The 21,202-nt window shown below is 40.8% G+C and overlaps 1 protein-coding gene across 3 annotated transcripts in view; it reads left to right on the top strand.

Moving 5' to 3' along the window:
- lyst (lysosomal trafficking regulator) overlaps window positions 1–21,202 on the top strand; it is a 78,213-nt gene that overhangs the window by 12,335 nt on the left and 44,676 nt on the right. For 2 of the 3 annotated variants that reach the window (XM_034100683.1, XM_034100689.1), the window contains 3 exons: window positions 3,693–3,781; window positions 12,500–12,698; window positions 20,240–20,330. In XM_034100683.1, coding sequence (XP_033956574.1) covers window positions 3,693–3,781; window positions 12,500–12,698; window positions 20,240–20,330 — 379 coding nt within the window. Of the gene's footprint in view, window positions 1–2,406; window positions 2,431–3,692; window positions 3,782–12,499; window positions 12,699–20,239; window positions 20,331–21,202 lie in introns of those variants that run through there. The other variant, XM_071205641.1, reaches the window with a different exon arrangement.

Raw genomic sequence — 21,202 nt, forward strand, 5'->3', positions numbered from 1 at the left:
AGTACCAATGTTTTCATCCTTCAGTCTGTGTATTATTTGCCAGTTTTACACTTCTAATGCCATTGATAGTGGTAACAAGTAGCACAAAGATTGCTTTGAAAGTTTGTGACAAAGAAAGGAAATCGTCTCACCACAAATCTATACAGCGCTGGGTTTTGCCAGAAGAGTAACCTCGGTTCTCACCGTGACAGTTGGCAGCAAGAGCAGTGGTGTGACAAACATGCAGACACCTCCATAACCGATTTAGCAGTTTCCCCTCTTGTGTTTTAGTCATGGAGCAGTGTTTCCCCTACCATTGTCTTGGAGGGGCGCTGCGCCCCGCCAACGGAGCCTCGCGCCCCCCTGGAAATTCAAGGTGTTTTTTTATTTTTTATTTGGAACCAAATTGCAACTAATCTATATCTACTGTCACTTTGAACATGTGCTCTTTTATTAAATAAACTAAACACTTTCACTTTGTGAGTTTAGTGTTTTTGACCCTAAGAAACACTGATGCATTAATCAATAACAATAATCCACAGCTCCTCTCTCTTCAGAGGATTAAAAAATATATATCCCAATGTATAGCCAGCTGAGGACACCACAGACTGTGGAGGCTTTCAAAAAAGGCCTAAAAACGCATCTTTTTAGAATAGCCTTTAACTAGATTTTTAAATCCCCCACATTATGCCATGCGGGCATGAAGGTCACAGCTTTTATTATGTTGTTTTAATTGTTTTTTTTATTGTTGTTTTGTTTCACCCTTTTTAATTTTTAATTTTGTAGCACTTTGAGTTTTGTTTACGCAAATGAAAAGTGCGCTTATAAATAAAATATATTATTATTATTATTATTATTATGTCACTTTCTACTATTTATCTTCCTGAATTGTGCCTTTGTAGTAATCTGTGTATATGCAGCTAAATGATTTGCTGTGGTGTTACTATGACACATCACTGTGTACAGTTTCACTATGTTTTACATTTCTCCTACCGGTTTACTATTTTGTGAGGAATCCAAGATATCTTGGTGTAAGAAAAGTGATAAAATAAAAACATTATCATTTTGGTTGATGACTAGTTTTTGTTATAGGCCACCTGTACAGTTGCTTTCATTGTAACTTGTTGCATAATTGATCAAAGTAGACAAATCTAAAGAGCTCCATTGAGTTTTCTTGCGAACAAAATAAGTTATGTTAACATTTCTTTTTTTCTCACAGATATTGTGTGTATCCATTTCTTTGAAGAATATGTTTCCCTCCTTTTTAAAACATTTCAAAGCCCACATTTTGTACGTCCTTGTTTGCTTGTTTGTCTTTTTGTTCATAGCCTTTGCTAACCTTTTTTGTTTTACCTGTAGATTACCGCGAACAATTCTACAACCCAAAACCAAAATGTAAAAAGGTCACATTTGAGTCAAATCTTAAGAGGCCCAAACTATTAGATTGTTCTGCTTATTTTGAGTTATTTGAAGAGATGTAATTGGTTCATTTCTAAAAGATAATCTTAACAATGAAAATAAAGTTTCCCAATAATTCATCATTGAAATGCAGCAACATATCTTATGTATGTCTTATAAAGGCCTTGTGACAGTCCTTGTGCCAATGTATTTAGTTAATAAGTCAGTCATTTGGAAATAAATATTTTCTAAACCTTTTTAAATGTCAATTCATTTGATCTGATGAATAACTGTAATTTTTGTTTATTTACTGGCGCCTGCTCAATATCCCTGCTCTAGCCCCTAGGTGAACTATGAGCCACATGTGATGTAAACCTATTGTTACCTATTGTAGAAATCCAACTTGGCGTCCCTTCTTTTTGAGAGAAAGGGGAATATGATGGCAGTTTTGGGTGCGTGGTAAAGAGATGGAGTGGAAGGATGTAGGTACTTAGGCAAAAAAGGTGAGGTGAGACATTATGTTTGGTATTTATTTATAGCATAGTAGGTTTTTCTTTTTATTATGATTAATTATTAAGTATTATTCTTAATATGTATTATTTTTGTTGTTTAATTTGATAGTAAAACTAAAATAGTTTTTGTATCCAACTTGATAATTTAATTGACATCTGTTGCTATTTATAAAAAAGCATGCATTGAGTGTCCATACTATTGACTCAGCTGACCATATTGCCAGATTTAAAGTTAACCCACCTCACCTCTGTATGCATCTTGTCTTTTTCTCTGCAAACAAAATCTACCTACGGGTACAAATAAAGAACCTGAACCAGATGTATCTCCCCCCACTTTAGTACATTTCATGCAGGCTCTAGTAAAAACCCGTAGTTTATTCCATTCTGTAACCGCCATGGTGGGTCAGACTGTGTGTAATATGATTAATACTATGTGGTGTCTATTGTTTGCCTTTGTGACCCAGACACGCAGCACAGACACTCAGTCAGGGATCAGCGTCGCCTGAATGAGTCCCGCCAGCGGTGTCAGATTAGCAGAGAGGTAAAACTAGCTGCAGGGTGTTGTAAGGGGAGGCTTAGAGTATCGCACGTCTGCCGGGATGATATATGTGGGGGAAACTTCTGAAGCAATGGGAGTCCGGACTCAGAGAGACACGAGGAGAGCTGGAGCTTTGATGGCAAACACTGACAGTTTATTTGGAGCTTCTGCCGGATAATTCACAAGAAATGTCACGGGCCACGGTTTGACCACACGGTTGAGATGCCACAATCAATTCTGAAGAACTCTTCTGTAGTTCGAGGTTTTAGCTAGTTCGGAGTGTAATAATCAACATTCTTCATCAGTGAGACGAAACAAATATGGACCCTGAATCTAACTAGAGCTGTCGTCCATAGAAAAGAATGTGCGCCAAAAGAAGGGCTTCCTAGATGTCCCTGAACAATAAACTATCTCATGTCAGCTTGTGCTCGGTCATAAGCTGGCAACAACAATGCGCCCAAGCTGCCCCTCCTTAAGAGAGATAGCAGCAATACCCAAGGCCGTAGACCTATGCCGTGGGAAAGGAGACGGTGAAAAGAGGAAAATTATGAACTGTGTCAAAGGTTGAATACCTAAGCAAATTATTCCCCAACAATATATACAAACTGCCCTGGAGCCAATAATACAGTGAAAAGCAGTCAGCTCAGCTGGCTTTTCTTACTTTCAGGAAAGTCCAGTTTGCCTTCTACTGTAGCTCCGGTGGTGAAAGGTTATCTGATTGCTTTATGGTCAGAATATGACTTTAAGCATTGCGAAGAGGATGATTTTATCCTTTTCTTATCTTTGGTTCCCCAGATTTAGGGATTTCTTCAGTGCTATACTTAGTTTTAAATAGTAAAATGCTGTGTTGTCTACCAGACTATTGTTCAGAGTAATGAGCTTTTACCTGGAACATGAATAGTGAAAGTTTGTTTAGGGATAAAAAATGAAATGACTTGTTGCTTTCTGAATAATGCTTGTTTCATTTGAAGTGAGTGTTGTACAAATGGCCGTAGTGCATTTGTATTGTGATGTTGGAGACGAGGAATACACTTCAGCACCGTTGTGACTAAATCAATGTTGCAGTTCCACATAATGACATTAGTGTCTGCTACATCAAAATATGACATTACATTACATAACATGGAATCATTGAGGGTAAAGTTATAAAGTGAAAGGGCACTGTTTTTGTGTGTTGCATTTTTTTGTCTTTATTTCTCTTCACGTGCGTGCAATAATAATCTGGACCTGACTAATCTTGCTGCTCTTCATCTGTCTCCCATCAGGTCAGCCTTCAGTGTCTGGAGAGCTTCCTCTGTCTCTTCCACTATGTGCAGCATCACCCCAACAACAGCAAAGATGCACTGAAATTCTGGTAGGTCATTATAGTAAAATAACATATTTAAATGTACTGTGATGGAGGTGATGGATGCAAACATACCTGCAGTTACTTTGGTCTTTACCAACAAAATAAGTGCAGAGGTGACATCTCCTCATTTGTATGTCCCAGCACCACAGCAGAGGTTGTAGGCATTATGTAATCATGGTGCATTAGCTTCCTGGAGTACCTTGCTGCATAGATTTACATATTGATGGGAACATTTTTAGACATTATGCACCTCAAGTGCCTCTAGTTTGTATTCTGCTCAGTGCTACTAAGTGTCCAACACACTCACTATCTTGAATTAAGTAACGCATTATAATTCTTGTGCTACTTTCTGTTTTCCCTCAGCTGAAAAGGGATTACATTCAATGGGGTTTTGGTTAAAAAGCTAAGAAAATGTCCGTGTTTAAAGACGAGCTGAAGGCAGTTTAATGTTTCACTCTGTTAAAACAACCATTAAATGTTCCAGGTTTTCATTTTTTGAGCTTTATCTGCAATAATTGAACACTTGGCTACAGTAACAGATGTTGTATTCATGTAACAGTGGGTTTGGTAATGGATTATCATAGCATATGGAGTGTTGGAGGAACGTGTCAATAGATTATCTTGAGAAGGATATATATGAATCTTTGATAACTGTGTTAAAGGGGAGATATCATGCAAAATGCACTTTGTGATGTATTTTATACATCAATATGTGTCCCCGGTGTGTCTCATGCAGCGTCAGAAAATAAAACCCTCTCTCAGGGTTCGTACGGGTGCTGGACATCCTTGAAAATGCTTGAAATGTTATGAGGTGTTTTCAAGGTTTGAAAAGTTCACGATGGGAGAGTCTGCGCTGACGAGCCACATGAATGGTACGCCGTAGTAGAGCATTTTAGATTATTAGGCTAACGTTGCATGTTACGTTTGTTTAGGCTAACGTTAGCAAGCTGAATAGCGAACTCGATGAGGGATAATAATAATTGCAGGGGACAATAATTTCAGAGAAGCGTACCTATGTTAATATGTGCGTTACAGTCGCCATCCTGTGGTGTTCAGAGGATGAAGCACTCACTGTTGTAATTCAACCCAGTCTCACGGCATTTTGTGTTATAGTCACGAAATATAATCTATTGATTCGACACAGAACGATTTTTAAAGCAATGTATTTCTACTGTATGTTTCGTGCCTAAACCAAATGTGACTTGCTCTATCGAAATCAGTCACATTGACCCGTAGACACATTTTCGTTTGTATTACTGGTCTGGGGGAAGCTTGCGAGTGTGTGTGTGTGTTTGTGTACCGGGGAAACACTCACAAGAAACACCGGCTGTTGTTATGCTTGCTGTGACATTAAATTACTCTGTTCTCCGCTTGTAATTATGCCGTTACAAGCTTTAGAGTTGTATTTATCATTTGAATTTGCCGAAACAAGTTTAATATTCTGAAAGCCAATACTTTGTTGATTTGAAAACAGATGAAAACAAACTGTCCCGGACCCTGCCGTGTTATCTATGATTACTATACGCCCTACATTCATAATTTCAGCCGGAGGGAGGGGGAGCGGCGTTGCGGAAGAGCAGGGTGTGAGTGAGAGGTGCCTGTCTTCTTCCCTTTACAAGCTTCAAACATTTATTTATCATGAGATTTTGGCAATAACAGTTTCATATTCTGAAAGCCAAGACTTTGTTTATTTAAAATCAAACAAAACACCCGAACCCTGAAAAAATAGTTTTTTTTACACAAATCCACGTTTTTTTTTTTTTTTTTTCAAATGAGCCGTTGCTACTTTTGACTGATTTTGACAGAGCGGGTCACAAATAATAACAAATTAGAAGGAAAACAATATACAGTAGGGCAAAAAAGTATTTAGTCAGCCACCAATTGTGCAAGTTCTCCCACTTAAAAAGATGAGAGAGGCCTGTAATTTTCATCCTAGGTACACTTCAACTATGAGAGACAGAATGGGGGGAAAGAATCCAGGAAATCACATTGTAGGATTTTTAATGAATTAATTGGTCAATTCCTCTGTAAAATAAGTATTTGGTCACCTACAAACTAGTGGTGCACGATAATTATCGGCCCGGTATATATGTTTTTATGAACCACACAGCTTCTGGTCTTCCAAGACCTGACCGGACAAAAAGACGCAGGCACGAAACATACTACCAATACAATACAATACATACATTGCTTATAAAATCGTTCTGTGTGACACGAAAAAAAGGCGAAAATCGTGTTGGTGAACACAAATCAATAGATTACATTTATTTCGTGACTATAACACGAAATGCCGTGAGACTTGGTTGCGTAATTAGACCTTAGCTTGTTAGTATGTTGTTATAAATCATAAACTGAGGATTTGACGGCGGTTGATAATTTTAGAAACAGGCTTTTATATAAAATCTTGAAGTATTATACAAGTAAAACTACATTTGCTTTAATCCCATGTAATTGTAGAAGAAACAGTCTTCCTTTTGAAGATGTATACGACAGGTGTCTTGAATAGTCAACATTACCTTATCTTGTACTTGAGTAAAAGTAGAAGTACCAGAGTGTATTCTGTTACAAGAATAAGTCCCTCAATCAAAATGTTCCTCAAGTAAAAGTAGAAAAGTATTAGCATCAAACTATAGTTAAAGTAGCGACAGTAAAAGTAGTCATTGTGCAGATTGGTCCATTTCAGAATAATATATATGATATGATGATGCCTATACATGGATCGGATTTCGAGGCGTAGTCGTGGGGGAGGGGGGGTCTGCAGTTCGGTGGACTAAGGATTGCACCACTGCTTTTTGCAGATGATGTGGTTCTGATGGCTTCATCGGTCTGCGACCTTCAGCACTCACTGGATCGGTTCGCAACCGAGTGTGAAGCGGCTGGGATGAGGATCAGCACATCCAAATCTGAGGCCATGGTTCTCAGCAGGAAACCGATGGACTGTCCACTCCAAGTAGAGAATGAGTCCTTACCCCAAATGAAGGAGTTCAAGTATCTCGGGGTCTTGTTCTCGAGTGAGGGAACAATGGAGCGTGAGATGGGCCGGAGAATCGGAGCAGCGGGAGCGGTACTGCAGTCGCTTTACCGCACCGTCGTGACGAAAAGGGAGCTGAGCCAGAAGGCAAAGCTCTCTGTCTACCGGGCCATTTTCGTTCCTACCCTCACCTATGGTCATGAAGGATGGGTCATGACCGAAAGAACGAGATCGCGGATACAAGCGGCCGAGATGGGTTTTCTCCGCAGGGTGGCTGGTGTCTCCCTTAGGGATAAGGTGAGAAGTTCGGTCATCAGGGAGGGACTCGGAGTTGAGCCGCTCCTCCTTCGCGTCGAAAGGAGCCAGTTGAGGTGGTTTGGGCACCTAGTTAGGATGCCACCTGGGCGCCTCCCTAGGGAGGTGTTCCAGGCACGTCCAGCTGGGAAGAGACCAAGGGGTAGACCTAGGACCAGGTGGAGGGATTATATCTCTTCGCTGGCCTGGGAGCGCCTTGGGATCCCCCAGTCAGAGCTGGTTGATGTCGCCAGGGAAAAGAAAGTTTGGGGCTCTCTGCTGGAACTGCTACCCCCGCGACCCGACCACGGATAAGCGGGAGAAGATGGATGGATGATGATGCCTTACAGATCTACTTTTAAACTTGGTTTTCTTTTCTTTAATTTTTCGTCCTCATGTAGAATGCTATTACGAAACACACATTTGGTTGTTTATAGCATAAAGAACATCTGATTTAGTGTGAGGTAGGGAAATAATCATTTGAGTATAAGTATGTGTATATAAATATGTAATTTACAACAGCTGTAAGATGCTTGAAAAGTTTGATAATGCACCTTGAAAATGCTTGAAAAGTGCTTGAATTTGACTTTGGAAAAGGTGTAAGAACCCTGCTCTCTCTTTTCCTCCGTACCCAAATCTTTTAAAAACGGGTGTACAACGAGCGGATACAGATTTCCATCCGAACTGACGTCAAATCGGCGGCAGACCCACAGAAAGTTGCCATCAGAATCAATGCCTGACGTGTTTTGGACGTCTTTGTTTACATTAGCAAGCCTCGCTAACACTCAGAGCTAACCTGTACTGAAGAGCACGTGTTTTTAAAAAGCAGGAAATAAAAAAAATAACTCACCTTGTGATAAACCTGCAAGAGAAAAAGCATTTGAGCTCCATACTGTTTCAGAAATAATCCTTGACGTGGTTTAAACAGGATGGCGTTTTATCACAACCGAATTTAACTTTATCTCCGGTAGAATTCTGATCAGGCATTAGCTCCTCCTCCTCTTATTTATTTTTTTCAAGCTAAGGACCCAAAATCTGCATTTCTCTAACAGGGCTGCAAAAGAGGGGTTTGAGCAGTATGAGGGATGGCTACAATTGGTGATCTGTTTGGTATTTTGAAAAAATAAATTTCACGGACAAGTTTTATATAGGTATGGCACTACAATATATTTTTCAAATATAGCATGATAGGTCCACTTTAAACAAAGAGGTTATTTTGGTATTAAAGGGGCCCTATTATGCATTTTGGGTTCTCCCTTTCCTGTAATATGAGTTATATATGTTTTTGTGCATGTTTAGTTTTGAAAAGGCTAAAATCCCAAAGTTCATGCCAGAGGGAGTTTCTCTCCCACCCTGCCTGAAACGCCTCCCTTGGACTCCTTTGTTTAATTCTGTAACATAGTGACATCACTATATAACACTCTTGCGCCTATTGGCTTGCACTTCAACACATTGTACGTAGGCTGAGGGGTTGGAAATCTCTAAGCGGAGCAGAGGGTGAAAAGAGGTGCTGCAGCCCAGGCTGAATGAGAAAAAGAAAGACCTTTTTGAACCTTAAAGCATGTACACATACTGTAGTAGAGGCACAAAATAAAAAATAAATAAAACCTTCAATTTTAATTGGCCATTAGATGCATTCAATTGTCATTTGAAAATGTCCATCACATATCTGCGCAAATTGATCTGACAAAACATAAAAGTAGTAAATGTTGTACAGTAACACATTTTAAATATCGTGTTCGCAGAGTCTTCATTTATCATAGTTTGCAGGAGAACCAGATGTATTGATGGAGGTAATCATGTGGTTAAACAGTGTTTACCTCCATGGCATCATAACACTATGTGTATGAGCTTGAGCCATTCAAACCCAGGCAATCTTTGAATATTATCCATAGATTTAAATGTCCTTTATTCTCTAATAGAAAAGGTGTTGCTTTAACAAAATGAAACCTGTATTTCCTTACTTTTACCTACACCAAAGACTCAGAGCTGTAAAGCCTCAGCTGTGTAGACTACTGAATTGGACAACATCACAATAATCTTTGCTGCGTGATGATATTGAAATCATTATCTTTGCCTCCATCAGTGGTGGGGAAAAAAAGGGGCAAATTACGCTTTTATCTTTTGACAAATTGTATTATCCTCTATTGAATTTGTAGCCCGTCTTTACGTGAGCTTTTTGTTTTTGAATAATACATTTTTCTTAGCCATTTTCCATGAAGCTTTTACTTCATGTGTGTGTAAGATAATACAATACCACCACTAGCTTATTATAAATTACCAGAGCTATTACACAATAGGATGTAAAAGTTGACATAGCAGGGCAAAGGCTCTTTGGTGTGGATCCAGCCTGTCCTGAAAGTGACTTCTGAGTCTAAATTGGCTCTATTCAGTGGACAGACATGCTTCACCCAGACTGAAGCTGAATTATTATAGTGAGCTTGAATGTTGATAGAGGTTCACTGTGTCCCTTTTTGCCCAACAGTGACAAACTGCAGCAGTGTAGTTCATAATACAGGATAAGTCAGTATACATTTGGGCAAGTTGATTAGGCTCAACGTAAAATATCCATGTTTCCTGTGAATCTCTCTTCTTCGCTGCTTTCTATCAATGCAGTTGTAGTCAAGTGGTAACCTTATGTAGGAATAAAGATCATTTCCTATACACAAACGGTTCAGTGACTCCCTAATAGTGGTAGTATTCAGGACTTTCTGCACTCTTTAAAAGAGTGGAAATGTTACATAACGTGCTCAGCCAATTACCGTTTTGAAAACGTGGTGCTCTCAATCAGAACTACAAATGTAATTAAACCTGTTTTTGTATATCCTTCTTGTATGGAATATGCGTTGACAGTTTTATTTATTTTTTGGAATCTTGATCAGAGAACATTTAAAATAGGTGATATAATACAAGAAGAGTCACTTTTGGTATCATCTACAGTATAATTAAGAGTACCTAATGCTTTATCAAGCCTAACGTATACTATTTGTTTGTTGTTGGTTTTAAAAATGCTCCCAAAACAGCTGTGGTAGTGCAGAATACAAAGGCCGTCCCTGTGGTTGATTGTGAAGGTCCTAGTCTACAGGGCATCAGGGGCTCGTCAGTATTCCCAAGGCCAGTCTCCTTGCCATGTGACATCACATGCTTTCATGTGATACGCTGATCTGCTGCAAATCTGGAAAGCTTCCATTTGAAATTCCAATTTAATGGAATTTGTGCTGCAGAACAGAAAATTCTGTCGGCAGTCGTGTGAGGAGGCATGCAGTTACAGCCAGTACAGCTGCAGCCATGCTACGAGCAAACACACGATGAGTGGAAGGAGAGCGTTTGGCCCAGTAACATTTGGTAAGAGGAGAGCAATTATACACCTATATCTAACAGAAGCTAGTGGCAGGATTTTATTTTAAGTCATATCCTTGTAGGTTTTGTTTACCGTACACTCTTCATATGATATTATTGTTGTGTTGTAAATAGGCTTGTTGCAAGTAGACAGCGCCTTAAAGGTAAAACTGCTAGCATGTGAACTTGAGCACTACCTTATTTGGGTAATGAAATTAGTTCTGGCTCAGGCCTTAAATTCATGTTGGTGAATTCATGGTGAGCTGTGTAATTTGGGCTGTCCTGAAAAGGGGGTGTGTAACCTAAACGGTGACTGGAGAAGGATGTGAGGTGTGTGTGTTTCTATGTTGAGAACTACAACTTAATGTCAGGAAGTTGTGGTTGTGGCTGACAAAAGCATGCTAGCTAAGAGGCGCTCTATGAATGACTAATAGTTATTTTTGCTTATTGAGATAGACGTTGTTGGAACAACTCGATTAACCAGTTGTCACTAAGGCTTTTTGAATAAACGTATATGTAGTTGGCGTCCATGCATTGCCAGTAGGGGTGTAACTGTTCACAGAAGTCACGGTTCGGTTCATACCTCGGTTTGGGGGTCACAGTTCGGTATGGGTTCGGTACAACAAGGAAGAGCAAAAAAAAGTCCCAAATGCATAATCTTTTGTTGCTGTTATTTATTTTTAACAGTAGTGCAAGTTTTTGTATGAAAATAAGGAACTCTAACATTTGGAATCATTAACTGTATTACACTGTTAAAAACAAACCGCAAACATGACCACACACACTCAGATGGCCATATTATTTATAATGGCTGAGGTTAAATAAGCTGTACAACTAAAAACAATGTCTTGAAAATATTTAAATAAATAATAAGTGTTTCAATCACAATCAATAAAAGGCAATACAGAACTGTATAACATCTCCTGATGTCAAAATATAAAATAATTACAATGATAAAACAAAATAGAATCTGTACCTTTTTAAGGAGCAATGTCTAACATGTGTAATTAACTTGTGAGTGTGTGAGGCCATTATGCCTAAATAAAGGTACTCAAGCTTTACTCTATTTTCAAGTTTTTCTTCAGAAAGATGAGTTAGTCTACGTTGTCAGTCGTGAGGGCAGATCTGTTGTCGGTAACTATGTCACCTGCCGTCGAGGAAACCCTCTCGCTGGGGACTGAGACTGACTCGGATGTGATTGAGCATGTTTGACATGTTACCACTAGCATACCGCACCGCTGTCGAACAACGCCGACACACCGTCCTCGTCCGATCCACAACTCGCACCCCATCATTGTTGTAGTCCACAGGGAACCCGAAATGTTCCCACACAGCTGATTTAAAAGAAGCAGGTGGGTCTTCTAGCTCCTGTGTGTTGTGTGAACTCGCCATAGCTACTAACTGTTCTTCTTCATGTATTGTGTTCGTTGTGTTTTGTTCTTGTTCTTCATTTGTTATTTACGGGCGGCTGGCTTTTAGGCACAATACTGCCCCCTGGATTAGTGTATTACTGCCCTGAGTGACAGACTTTTTTCCCACTCGTAAAAAAAGACGTATTCGCCGTGTGACTGCATGTGCTGAACCGTGACGGTATGGGACGAATACGGATACCGTTACACCCCTAATTGCCAGTGTATTGACCCTAACTTAATAGCTGGTGTCATTAAACTGCAGCCAGATAAAATCCCAAACAAACTTTTCAAACTCTAACTTTTATAAAAAAATAGTTTTGGTAACTCTTAATTTTGAATAGTCTGCCTACAAACGGTTAACACAAAGTTTGTAAAATCTCAATTGCTTGTTAGTAGATTATGTTATGTAATGTTATTTGTAGGAACTGTATTCAATTAAAGTGTTATCCTGTTTCATTGTTCTTGGTTGCTTTTGGTCACAGAATGTCTTCAGAAAGAGTTGAATGTCAAGAAACAAAATCTGTGAAATTATATTTGTAGGGAGGGGGATGATGCCACAACGTTTAATTTGTATTTACAGAATAAAATAAAGAAATCATGCAGCGTATTGGTAGAAATCTATTGGTTCCTCTTATGAAGGACCACGTCATAGTGTGTACAGATTTGATTGTGCCGCAGCCTCATGGTATCTTATCTGTCTCGTTGTAGCTCAGACATGAGTGGGGCCAGTAACACACTGGCGAGAGAGTTCCTGACTGATGTGCATCAGCTATGCAGCGCAGTGGCTCAGAGAGCGGAGGCGCGGGAGGAAGATGAAGAGGAGAGTCACATGGTGGCACTGGGAGAATACCTGGTGAGGGGGCGGGGCTTCCTGTTGCTCAGCACCCTGGACTCCATCATTGACCAGGTGAGGATGTTCAAAGCCATAAATGAAACAAAGTGTTCAGATAGAGCTCAGCTCACATCCCAGATGCATCTGCTGATGGATCTGATGCATCTCACATGGGGTGCCTTATTTAACCTGCTCCAGCCCTTCTGTTTTCATCTCTGCCGGCTCTGTTCTGTACCGTATGGGGGTCTTTGCTGCTGCTATCCCTGCTTCAGGCGTTCTATATGTGCAGTATAATTGGGGGATGGGGGGGGGAGGAGTCCCTAAACAGAGCCCCTAAACAGAGCCATACTGACAAATATCTAACTATAAATCCTGAGAAAAACATGTCCATAATGCTCCATCAAGATCAGTATTCTTCCCCTTGAAACTACATTTTACAGTCAACAGTCGTGTCATCAATAAGATTTACAGCTTTTCTCACACATTCATGTAAACAATACCGTAACATTTACACTAAGCTTTAGGCCACTGCTTATAGTTTTACATTCTGCCTCACACTTTGTATGTAACATCTGCTGCGACTTATCTCTTTCATCAACAGGAAATTGGAATACAGATGCAGTGTAATGCAAACGCATGATACAAGATACACAGATTATGCAATTATAAAACAGAGATCGAGATGTTAAAGGGATATTAAAAGGCAGACTATGCACTGTGTCTGTAAAAACACAAGCAGAGGGCAGACACAGAGAAATGCTGCACATTATACCTTAAATGACCTTTAAAAGTAATAAGTAAAACATGTGCAATGTATTGTACATTTCGAGTTTTACATTTCTACTTTGTTTTACTTCGCTTCACTGACTTTTCAATGCCCTGCTGGCATTTCTGTTTTTTGACATTTGGAAATGCCTGGCTGTTTTGTTTTCAGGACCCAATTATAATACAACCTAATGCCCAATACTGTGTCTATATTTGTTCTGTACCCAATTAGGCTGTGTCTCTAGATCTATGGCTGGTGTTACTTCAGCTTGCAGGATGGTCATATTTTTTCAATCTAAAGTGGAGCGTTGCCCCAGTATTGTGTGAATGCACACAGTTGGTAATTTGGCTGCTGTTGTGCACAAGATAGTGATGGTGATGTGCAAATCCATATAGGACAGTTATCAATATCCTATAACTTCCAAAAAAGATAATACTTTTTTGTTATCATACACCAAGAAAACAAAATATATGATTTATTATTCCCGTTTAAATACATTTTACAGATATGGATAGGCCTTAGTTTGGCACAATATAAGTGGAAATACTGCACCATTAATGGTTCGTTAACACATCTACAGCGAGTTGTTAGCAGTCTATTAAGATGGTCAAGTGAGATGATAAAAAAGCCTCAAAGAAACAGGTATTGTTTGACATGTTAACTGGCACCAGGCTCTGACAGTGCTTCGATGGGGTGGCAGAGGAAACTCTGAGTCTGCAGACTTCCCCAGCAGAGCCCACGCTACACTGACTGCACGCTCTGTGTTTTATGTATTGATCTGATCTGTGGGCGTTTCCTTTGGTCAAGTTACAATTTACGAGATGCTCCTATCCAGACTGAGTTATGGCGCTTTCACATGACAAGTCTAGCTCTGCAACTAAAAAACAATCAGAAGCCAGGGGAAAGTTGAAAACAGTGTGACCTCAGTGGGTTTAGTGTTCAGCTGCGTCCATAAACCTACATAAAACAAAATGGTTTAAAGAAGTTTTAAGTGCGTTGATGCTGATCATGGGAAATTCCGCTATTAAAAAGCATAATTATTCACAAATGTCAATTGTACGGTTTCCTTTTGACATGTAAACAGTGATCCTCTCTCAGAAGGGTCTCTAGGCTCCAGAGTGAAAGACAGGATCACTAGTTCAGCTATTTTCATGCCAAACCATCTTTTAAAGAAGAAAATGATAATCCTCAGAAGAAATTATTGAATGAAATATTGTTATGGTATGAATGTGACGCTGTGTTTCAGCATCACTTGTACTGTGCACATCTTTCAGCTCATTTCCCACACATTCATTATATTTTCAGTCTAAATGGGATCCTTCGGTTCAGAAATGTAATGCATTCATGTGCGAGTGTGTTATCACAAGCCCCTCTGTGTGCGTCAGCTGTGTCCTGAATGGAGGTCGTGCCTTTACCAACAATCAGGACAAGACAATTTATAGACTTTTATTTATAACGTGGCATGAACTTGTGGTTTTCAAAACCAAGGTTTTAAATGATATGTTTGAATTTATTAGAGAAAGTATTTTCAGTTGGGTTTGTTCCACTGTGCAGTAGAATACCCTAACTCGGGTCTTGTTATGATGATTACATTAGAGATCATTAGTGTTACTATCCATTACATTACATTGCATTTAGCTGACGCTTTTATCCAAAGCGACTTACACTAAGTGCGTTCGACCAACAAAATACAAACTTGAAGAAAACAGAATCATATAAGTACATCAGGTTTCATAGAGCCAAAACATTTCAAGTGCTACTCAACTGGCTTTAGATAAGACAGTCCTTTATTAGTATATAAGTGCTTTGTTAATAGTTCTATCGCTCGAGGTGGAGTCGAAAGAGATGAGTTTTCAGGCTGCGCCGGAAGGTGTGTAAGCTTTCTGCTGTCCTGATTTCAATGGGGAGCTCATTCCACCATTTTGGAGCCAGGATAGCAAACCCACGTGTTTTTGCTAATGGGAACTTAGGTCCCCCTCGCAGTGAGAGTGCAGCGAGCTGTTTGGTTGATGCAGAGCGGAGTGCACGTGCTGGGGTGTACGGTTTAACCATGTCCTGGATGTAGGAAGGGCCAGATCCATTCGCAGCATGGTACGCAAGTACCATTGTCTTGAAGTGGATTCTAGCAGTTACCGGAAGCCAGTGAAGGGAGCGGAGGAGCGGCTTGGTGTGGGAGAATTTAGGAAGGTTGAAGACCAGACGGGCAGCTGCATTCTGGATGAGCTGCAGAGGTCGGATGGCACATGCAGGTAGTCCAGCCAGGAGGGAGTTGCAGTAGTCTAGGCGTGAGATGACGAGAGTCTGGACCAGAACCTGCGTCGCTTTCTGGGTCAGCTGGGGACCTATCCTCCGGATGTTGTAAAGCGTGTATCTGCAGCAGCGTGTTGTAGCAGCGATGTTTGCAGTGAAGGACAGGTTGTTATCTAGGGTCACACCCAGATTCCTTGCAGTCTGATTCGGGGAAACAACAGAGGTGCCGATGTTGATAGTCAGGTCAAGAGTGGGACAATCTTTTCCCGGAAGGAAAAGCAGTTCAGTCTTGTCAAGGTTGAGCTTGAGGTGATAAGCAGACATCCACTGAGAGATGTCAGCTAGACAAGCAGAGATGCGTGCGACAACCTGGGTCTCTGAGCGGGGAAAGGACAGAATTAATTGGGTGTCGTCAGCGTAGCAGTGGTATGAAAAACCATGCGGGCTAATGACTGATCCGAGCGAGTTTGTGTACAAGGAGAAGAGGAGGGGACCAAGAACAGAGCCCTGAGGGACCCCTGTAGTTAATTGACAAGGGTCGGACTCCGACCCTCTCCAAGTAACCCTGAAGGTACGGTCTTTGAGGTATGAGGTGAGAAGGGAAAGTGCAGAGCCTGAAACTGAAAGTTCTTGGAGAGTGCGAAGGAGGATCTGATGGTTCACCGTGTCGAATGCAGCAGACAGGTCCAACAGGATGATGACAGAGGAGAGGGATGCTGCTTTGGCAGTGTGCAATTCCTCAGTGACAGCAAGGAGGGCAGTTTCTCTGGAGTGACCTGCCTTGAAACCAGACTGGTGCGGATCCAGAAGGTTGTTCTGATGGAGATAACAGGAGAGTTGTTTAAAGACAGCGCGTTCAAGTGTTTTAGACAGGAACGGGAGGAGAGAGACAGGCCTGTAGTTTATAACATCAGACGGGTTGAGAGTGGGTTTCTTCAGGAGAGGGTTTACTCTTGCCTCCTTGAGACCGTTTGGAAAGTGACCAGAAGTTAGAGAAGTGTTGATGAAATGGGTGAGAAAAGGTAGAATATCAGGAGTGATAGTCTGAAGGAGGTTTGAAGGGATAGGGTCCAGAGGACAGGTGGTAGGACGGGCAGAGGTAATGAGGGTAAGAAGGGAGGAGGGGGAAGGGGCTTTGGGAGGGTCCAAGAGGGTGGAGAAGATGGAAAATAGTTTTTTGGGATTGGAATAGGAAGATTGGATCTTATCTTGAAAGAAAGTGCTTTTTGCCTGAGAGATCGAAGCAGAGAAAGAGGAGAGGAGAGCCTGATAGGTTAGGAGGTCGTCATGGTGTTTGGATTTACACCGTTTCCGCTCTGCTGCCCGAAGGACGGTTCTATTCATCATCATCATCATCATCTTTATTTAAAGAGACTCTTGGTCCATTATTACAAAACATACAACACTCAAATACAAACTAAAAAAAGGCAGCCATACCAATGTTTCCACAGAGGTGACTGGTATCGTACAGCACTGAGACACGGATTTGAAAGCAGCGTAATGACAGAGTTATGAGAAACATTCAATCGACAGATGAATTTGTACATCAGACCTCTCAAAAGAGCATGGAACGTGTTGACTCGTGCATTACAGAACATTTCACTTGCACTGCACCACCTTGGTTTTCTAAGCAGTATACGCAAACAGTCATTATATGCAACCTGGAGCTTCCGGAGGCTCGCCTTCTTATACTTGACCCACAAGGGGGCAGTATAGAGAGGAGTGCAATACGCTCTAAAGAGGTTCACCTTAACCTTATCTGAACACCAAGAGAATTTTCTAGCCAACATGTTGGCTTGTATATATAAGACACGCCGCTGTCTATACATGTCATCATCATCAGCCATTTCATCTGTGATGATGTGTCCCAGATACTTCGTGTTACAGCAAACAGACAGCACCTGTCCTGACAGATAGAATGTTGGAAAACAAAGGTTCTTATCCCCTGTTGCTCTACAGATCATTACAGCGCTCTTCTTAGCATTGTATTTAACGTCAAATTTGACTCCGTAATCAGAACAAACATTTAGCAACTGTTGAAAACCAGCACTGCTAGGAGAAACAATTGCCAGATCATCGGCATACATAAGATGGTTTACAATCACATTACCAATCACACACCCTGTTTTACAGACACTTAAATCATCCGATAGATCATTCATATAGATATTAAAAAGGCTCGGTGAGAGGAGCCCCCCCTGGCGGACTCCATTACCAACACCAAATGGCGCCGAGACTGCATTCCCCCATTTGATCCGCATGCTCTGGTTGGCATACCAATAAGCCAGGATCCTAATTATACTGTTAGGCACACCTCTTTGTCTCAATTTTAAAAACAGTTTATGATGGTTAACTCGGTCAAAAGCCTTCGAGGCATCAATGAAACCAATCAGAACAGTGGAATTCTGTCTTCTATATGTTTCTACCATTTCCTTCAAAGCATAGATGCATAGCTCAGTACCATGCTTAGCCTTGAAGCCAAACTGGTTATCTGAGGTACATAAATAAGAACATAGTCTATCCAACAAAATTCTTTCCAGGACTTTGGATAACACACTGGCCAGAGCAATTGGTCTATAGTTATCCAAGCTCCCTACCTTGCCCGCTTTGTCCTTAATGACAGGGACCAAGGTAACCGTCAACATGGAGTCTGGCAACATACCATGAGTCATGAGGCCGGTAAAACAAATGGCAAGAAGAACTGCAACCTTCGGGCTTGCCAGTTTAAGGTGCTCTGCAGTGATTCGGTCAGAGCCGCATGCTTTGTTATCAGCTAGCTGTTCAATTGCTCGATAAACCTCTTTAGCTGTGATTCCCACTGTGTCACTTTTCACAACACTACCAACTTTGTAGGGGTCACTTTTAACACAATTAAGTATAGTAGAGTAATGTTGCCTCCACATCTCAGCTATGTTATCGGCTCCAGATATTAGCACGCAGTGCGTCATTTAGCCAGGGAGCAGGAGGGGACTGACGAGCCTGCCGAGATGTGAGAGGACAGAGAGTCCAGAGAGGATGAGAGAGTAGAGAGGAGAGTTTCCGCAGCAGAGTTTGGAGCCAGAAGTTGGAACGAGTCAGAGGAAGGGAGGGCTGAGAGCACCGATGAGGCAAAGGTAGAGGGGGAGAGAGAACGAAGGTTACGGCGGACAGGTGCAGGATGAGAAGAGATTATTTTGTTATGTTTGGAAAGGGGTAGAGAGAATGAAATGAAGAAGTGATCGGATGTGTGGAGCGGGTTTACAGAGAGGTTAGAAGTAGAGCAGTTCCTTGAGAATATGAGATCAAGGACATTGCCAGCTTTATGAGTCGGTGGGGACGGAGACAGTGAGAAAGCAAAGGCGGTTAAAAGAGATGTTAGTTCGTCCATCTTCCCTGTCTGGAGGTTGAGGTCTCCGAGAAGTACAGCGGGAGGACCAGTTTCAGGGATGTGTGAGAGGAGATTATCTAATTCCTCCATGAAGTCCCCCAAGGCGCCTGGTGGACGGTAGAGAACAACCATGGTTAATTGTATATCCCTCACAGTAGTTTATCCACCAGGGAGCACTGACAAGCTTATATTTACACAGTCAAATCTCCCCGCTCAGTATTTAGCAATAAATGTAAGCGACCCGGATTAACTGTGTTTTTTTAAATCTTACGAAATACTTTTAGAGCTCCTTAGTAGCCAAAGTGAAACAGTGTTTACGGCAGTGTTTGACAATCAAAGTTTTTGTTCAGGATCCAATCCAACTTTATTTATAAAGCACTTAAAACCTCCAGACCAAAGTGCTCTACAGAGAGATACATCAAATATAAAATCACACAGCTCAGCTCACAAAACGTAAAATAAGTATAAAATCACATAAAAGGTACGAGCACCAAAAAAAACAAAACGTAACAATTACAACAACAAAAACAGCCATATAGTAAAAACAATAGACCACAAAAGAAAAGGATATAGTTATATTATAAAAAAGTCTATAAATTGTATATCATTAAAAGTAATGATGAAATAGCCAGAGTCTACCTATGATATAAGTCAATATCAGTCATCTTTGGCACCTATTCACTTTGCATAAACAACACAAAAGTGACAAAGCCAATATTTTCCAAACACTGCACAACATGTAAATGAAAATCTGGGTTTATTATACATGGAAAAGATAATACTGTAGGTTTTGATAACCTTGTAAAACCAGCAAGCGGAATATTTTTAATACACACATGAAGGAGTCGATTGATTTTCTTTAATTAGCACATGAAGGAGTCGGTTCTCTCTCTGCTGTGAGGTATGCCGTGGTTAGACATGAGATCCCGGAGGTCTTGGAAGTAAGGCTGTCATGTAGATGCTACATTGTTCCCTGACACTTTTAGCTTAAGACTTACTAACTAACTAGCTAAGTATATACTGAAAAATAACTTACTAACTCTTGATATGAACATCATTTTTGGAAACGTATACAGAGCTTATCCTAGTAAGTACCTGAAGGTAGTGAGACGCAGAGGGATATCTATACTGATTATGGGCAGGAGGCAGTGTCTGGGTGTGACTTCAGAGTGTGACCAAAGGGAGAGGGGCAGGGAGATGTGGTGTGTAACCTCAGTGTGTTTGGTTGCTCAGGAATTGACCTGCCGGGAGGAGCTGCTCACTTTGCTGCTGTCTCTGCTACCACTGGTCTGGAAGATCCCTGTGCAGGAGGAAAAAGCCCCAGGTCAGTATCTACAAATTACTTCATTATGTTAACGCTACATACATCACACTGGCCGGCTGTACAGCCATGTGACTACCCCTATTTCTTGGTTTATAGCTAATGATTTCAATGTACATACAGTTCTCTTTGATTTACTGTACAGCATTATCATTTCTACACACAAACGGACTGCTTTTCATGGGCCAACATTGTTATCCGGCTTTGTTTATTTATGTATTTGCTTTATCTTCCATCAATTGCCTAGTTTGTTACCATGGTTTAGTACTATCTTTGGTGGTTTCATGTAAAGGCAGAAGAATGTGTGTGTATTGCGTCTGTCATGTTTTTATCTTGTATTTGTAGTCTACTTAACACTGCAAACGGTGACAGTGCTAATTTGGAGATTCATAAATCTGTTATTATTTGTAAATGTTTTCATTATTTGGAATCTGAGTGTTACAAACAGCCACACAAAAGGGGAAGACGAGTGGTTGCAGAGGCCTGTGACCTCAGGAGGATGCCGGTATTTAGTACAGGACTGCTGATCCTACCTAACATGGACCCTAGACATTTTTTACTCTAATTAATTCTTACTCACCAAATGTGTTTTTAAGAAAACAACAAATGTCTCCTGACATCCAGCTGAGCGAACCCATATAAAAACTTACATTTTTACGCAGATTTTTTGAAAATGTACCAATGTGTACTGCCTCCTTTGCTTTCCACAGGGACTGTTCACCTGCATTTACTAAAGTCTGCTAAATCCTGATTGTTCAATACAAGTGGGACTACTAACATAAACCACAACGCCTTTGATGCCAAAACCTTGTCTTATTATACATGTAAGTATCCTTGGTTTGTTGGTCTTTATGCAGATATCTTTGTGTTCACAG

This window comes from Pseudochaenichthys georgianus, chromosome 15, assembly GCF_902827115.2.
Source record: "Pseudochaenichthys georgianus chromosome 15, fPseGeo1.2, whole genome shotgun sequence".
NCBI lineage: Eukaryota > Metazoa > Chordata > Actinopteri > Perciformes > Channichthyidae > Pseudochaenichthys > Pseudochaenichthys georgianus.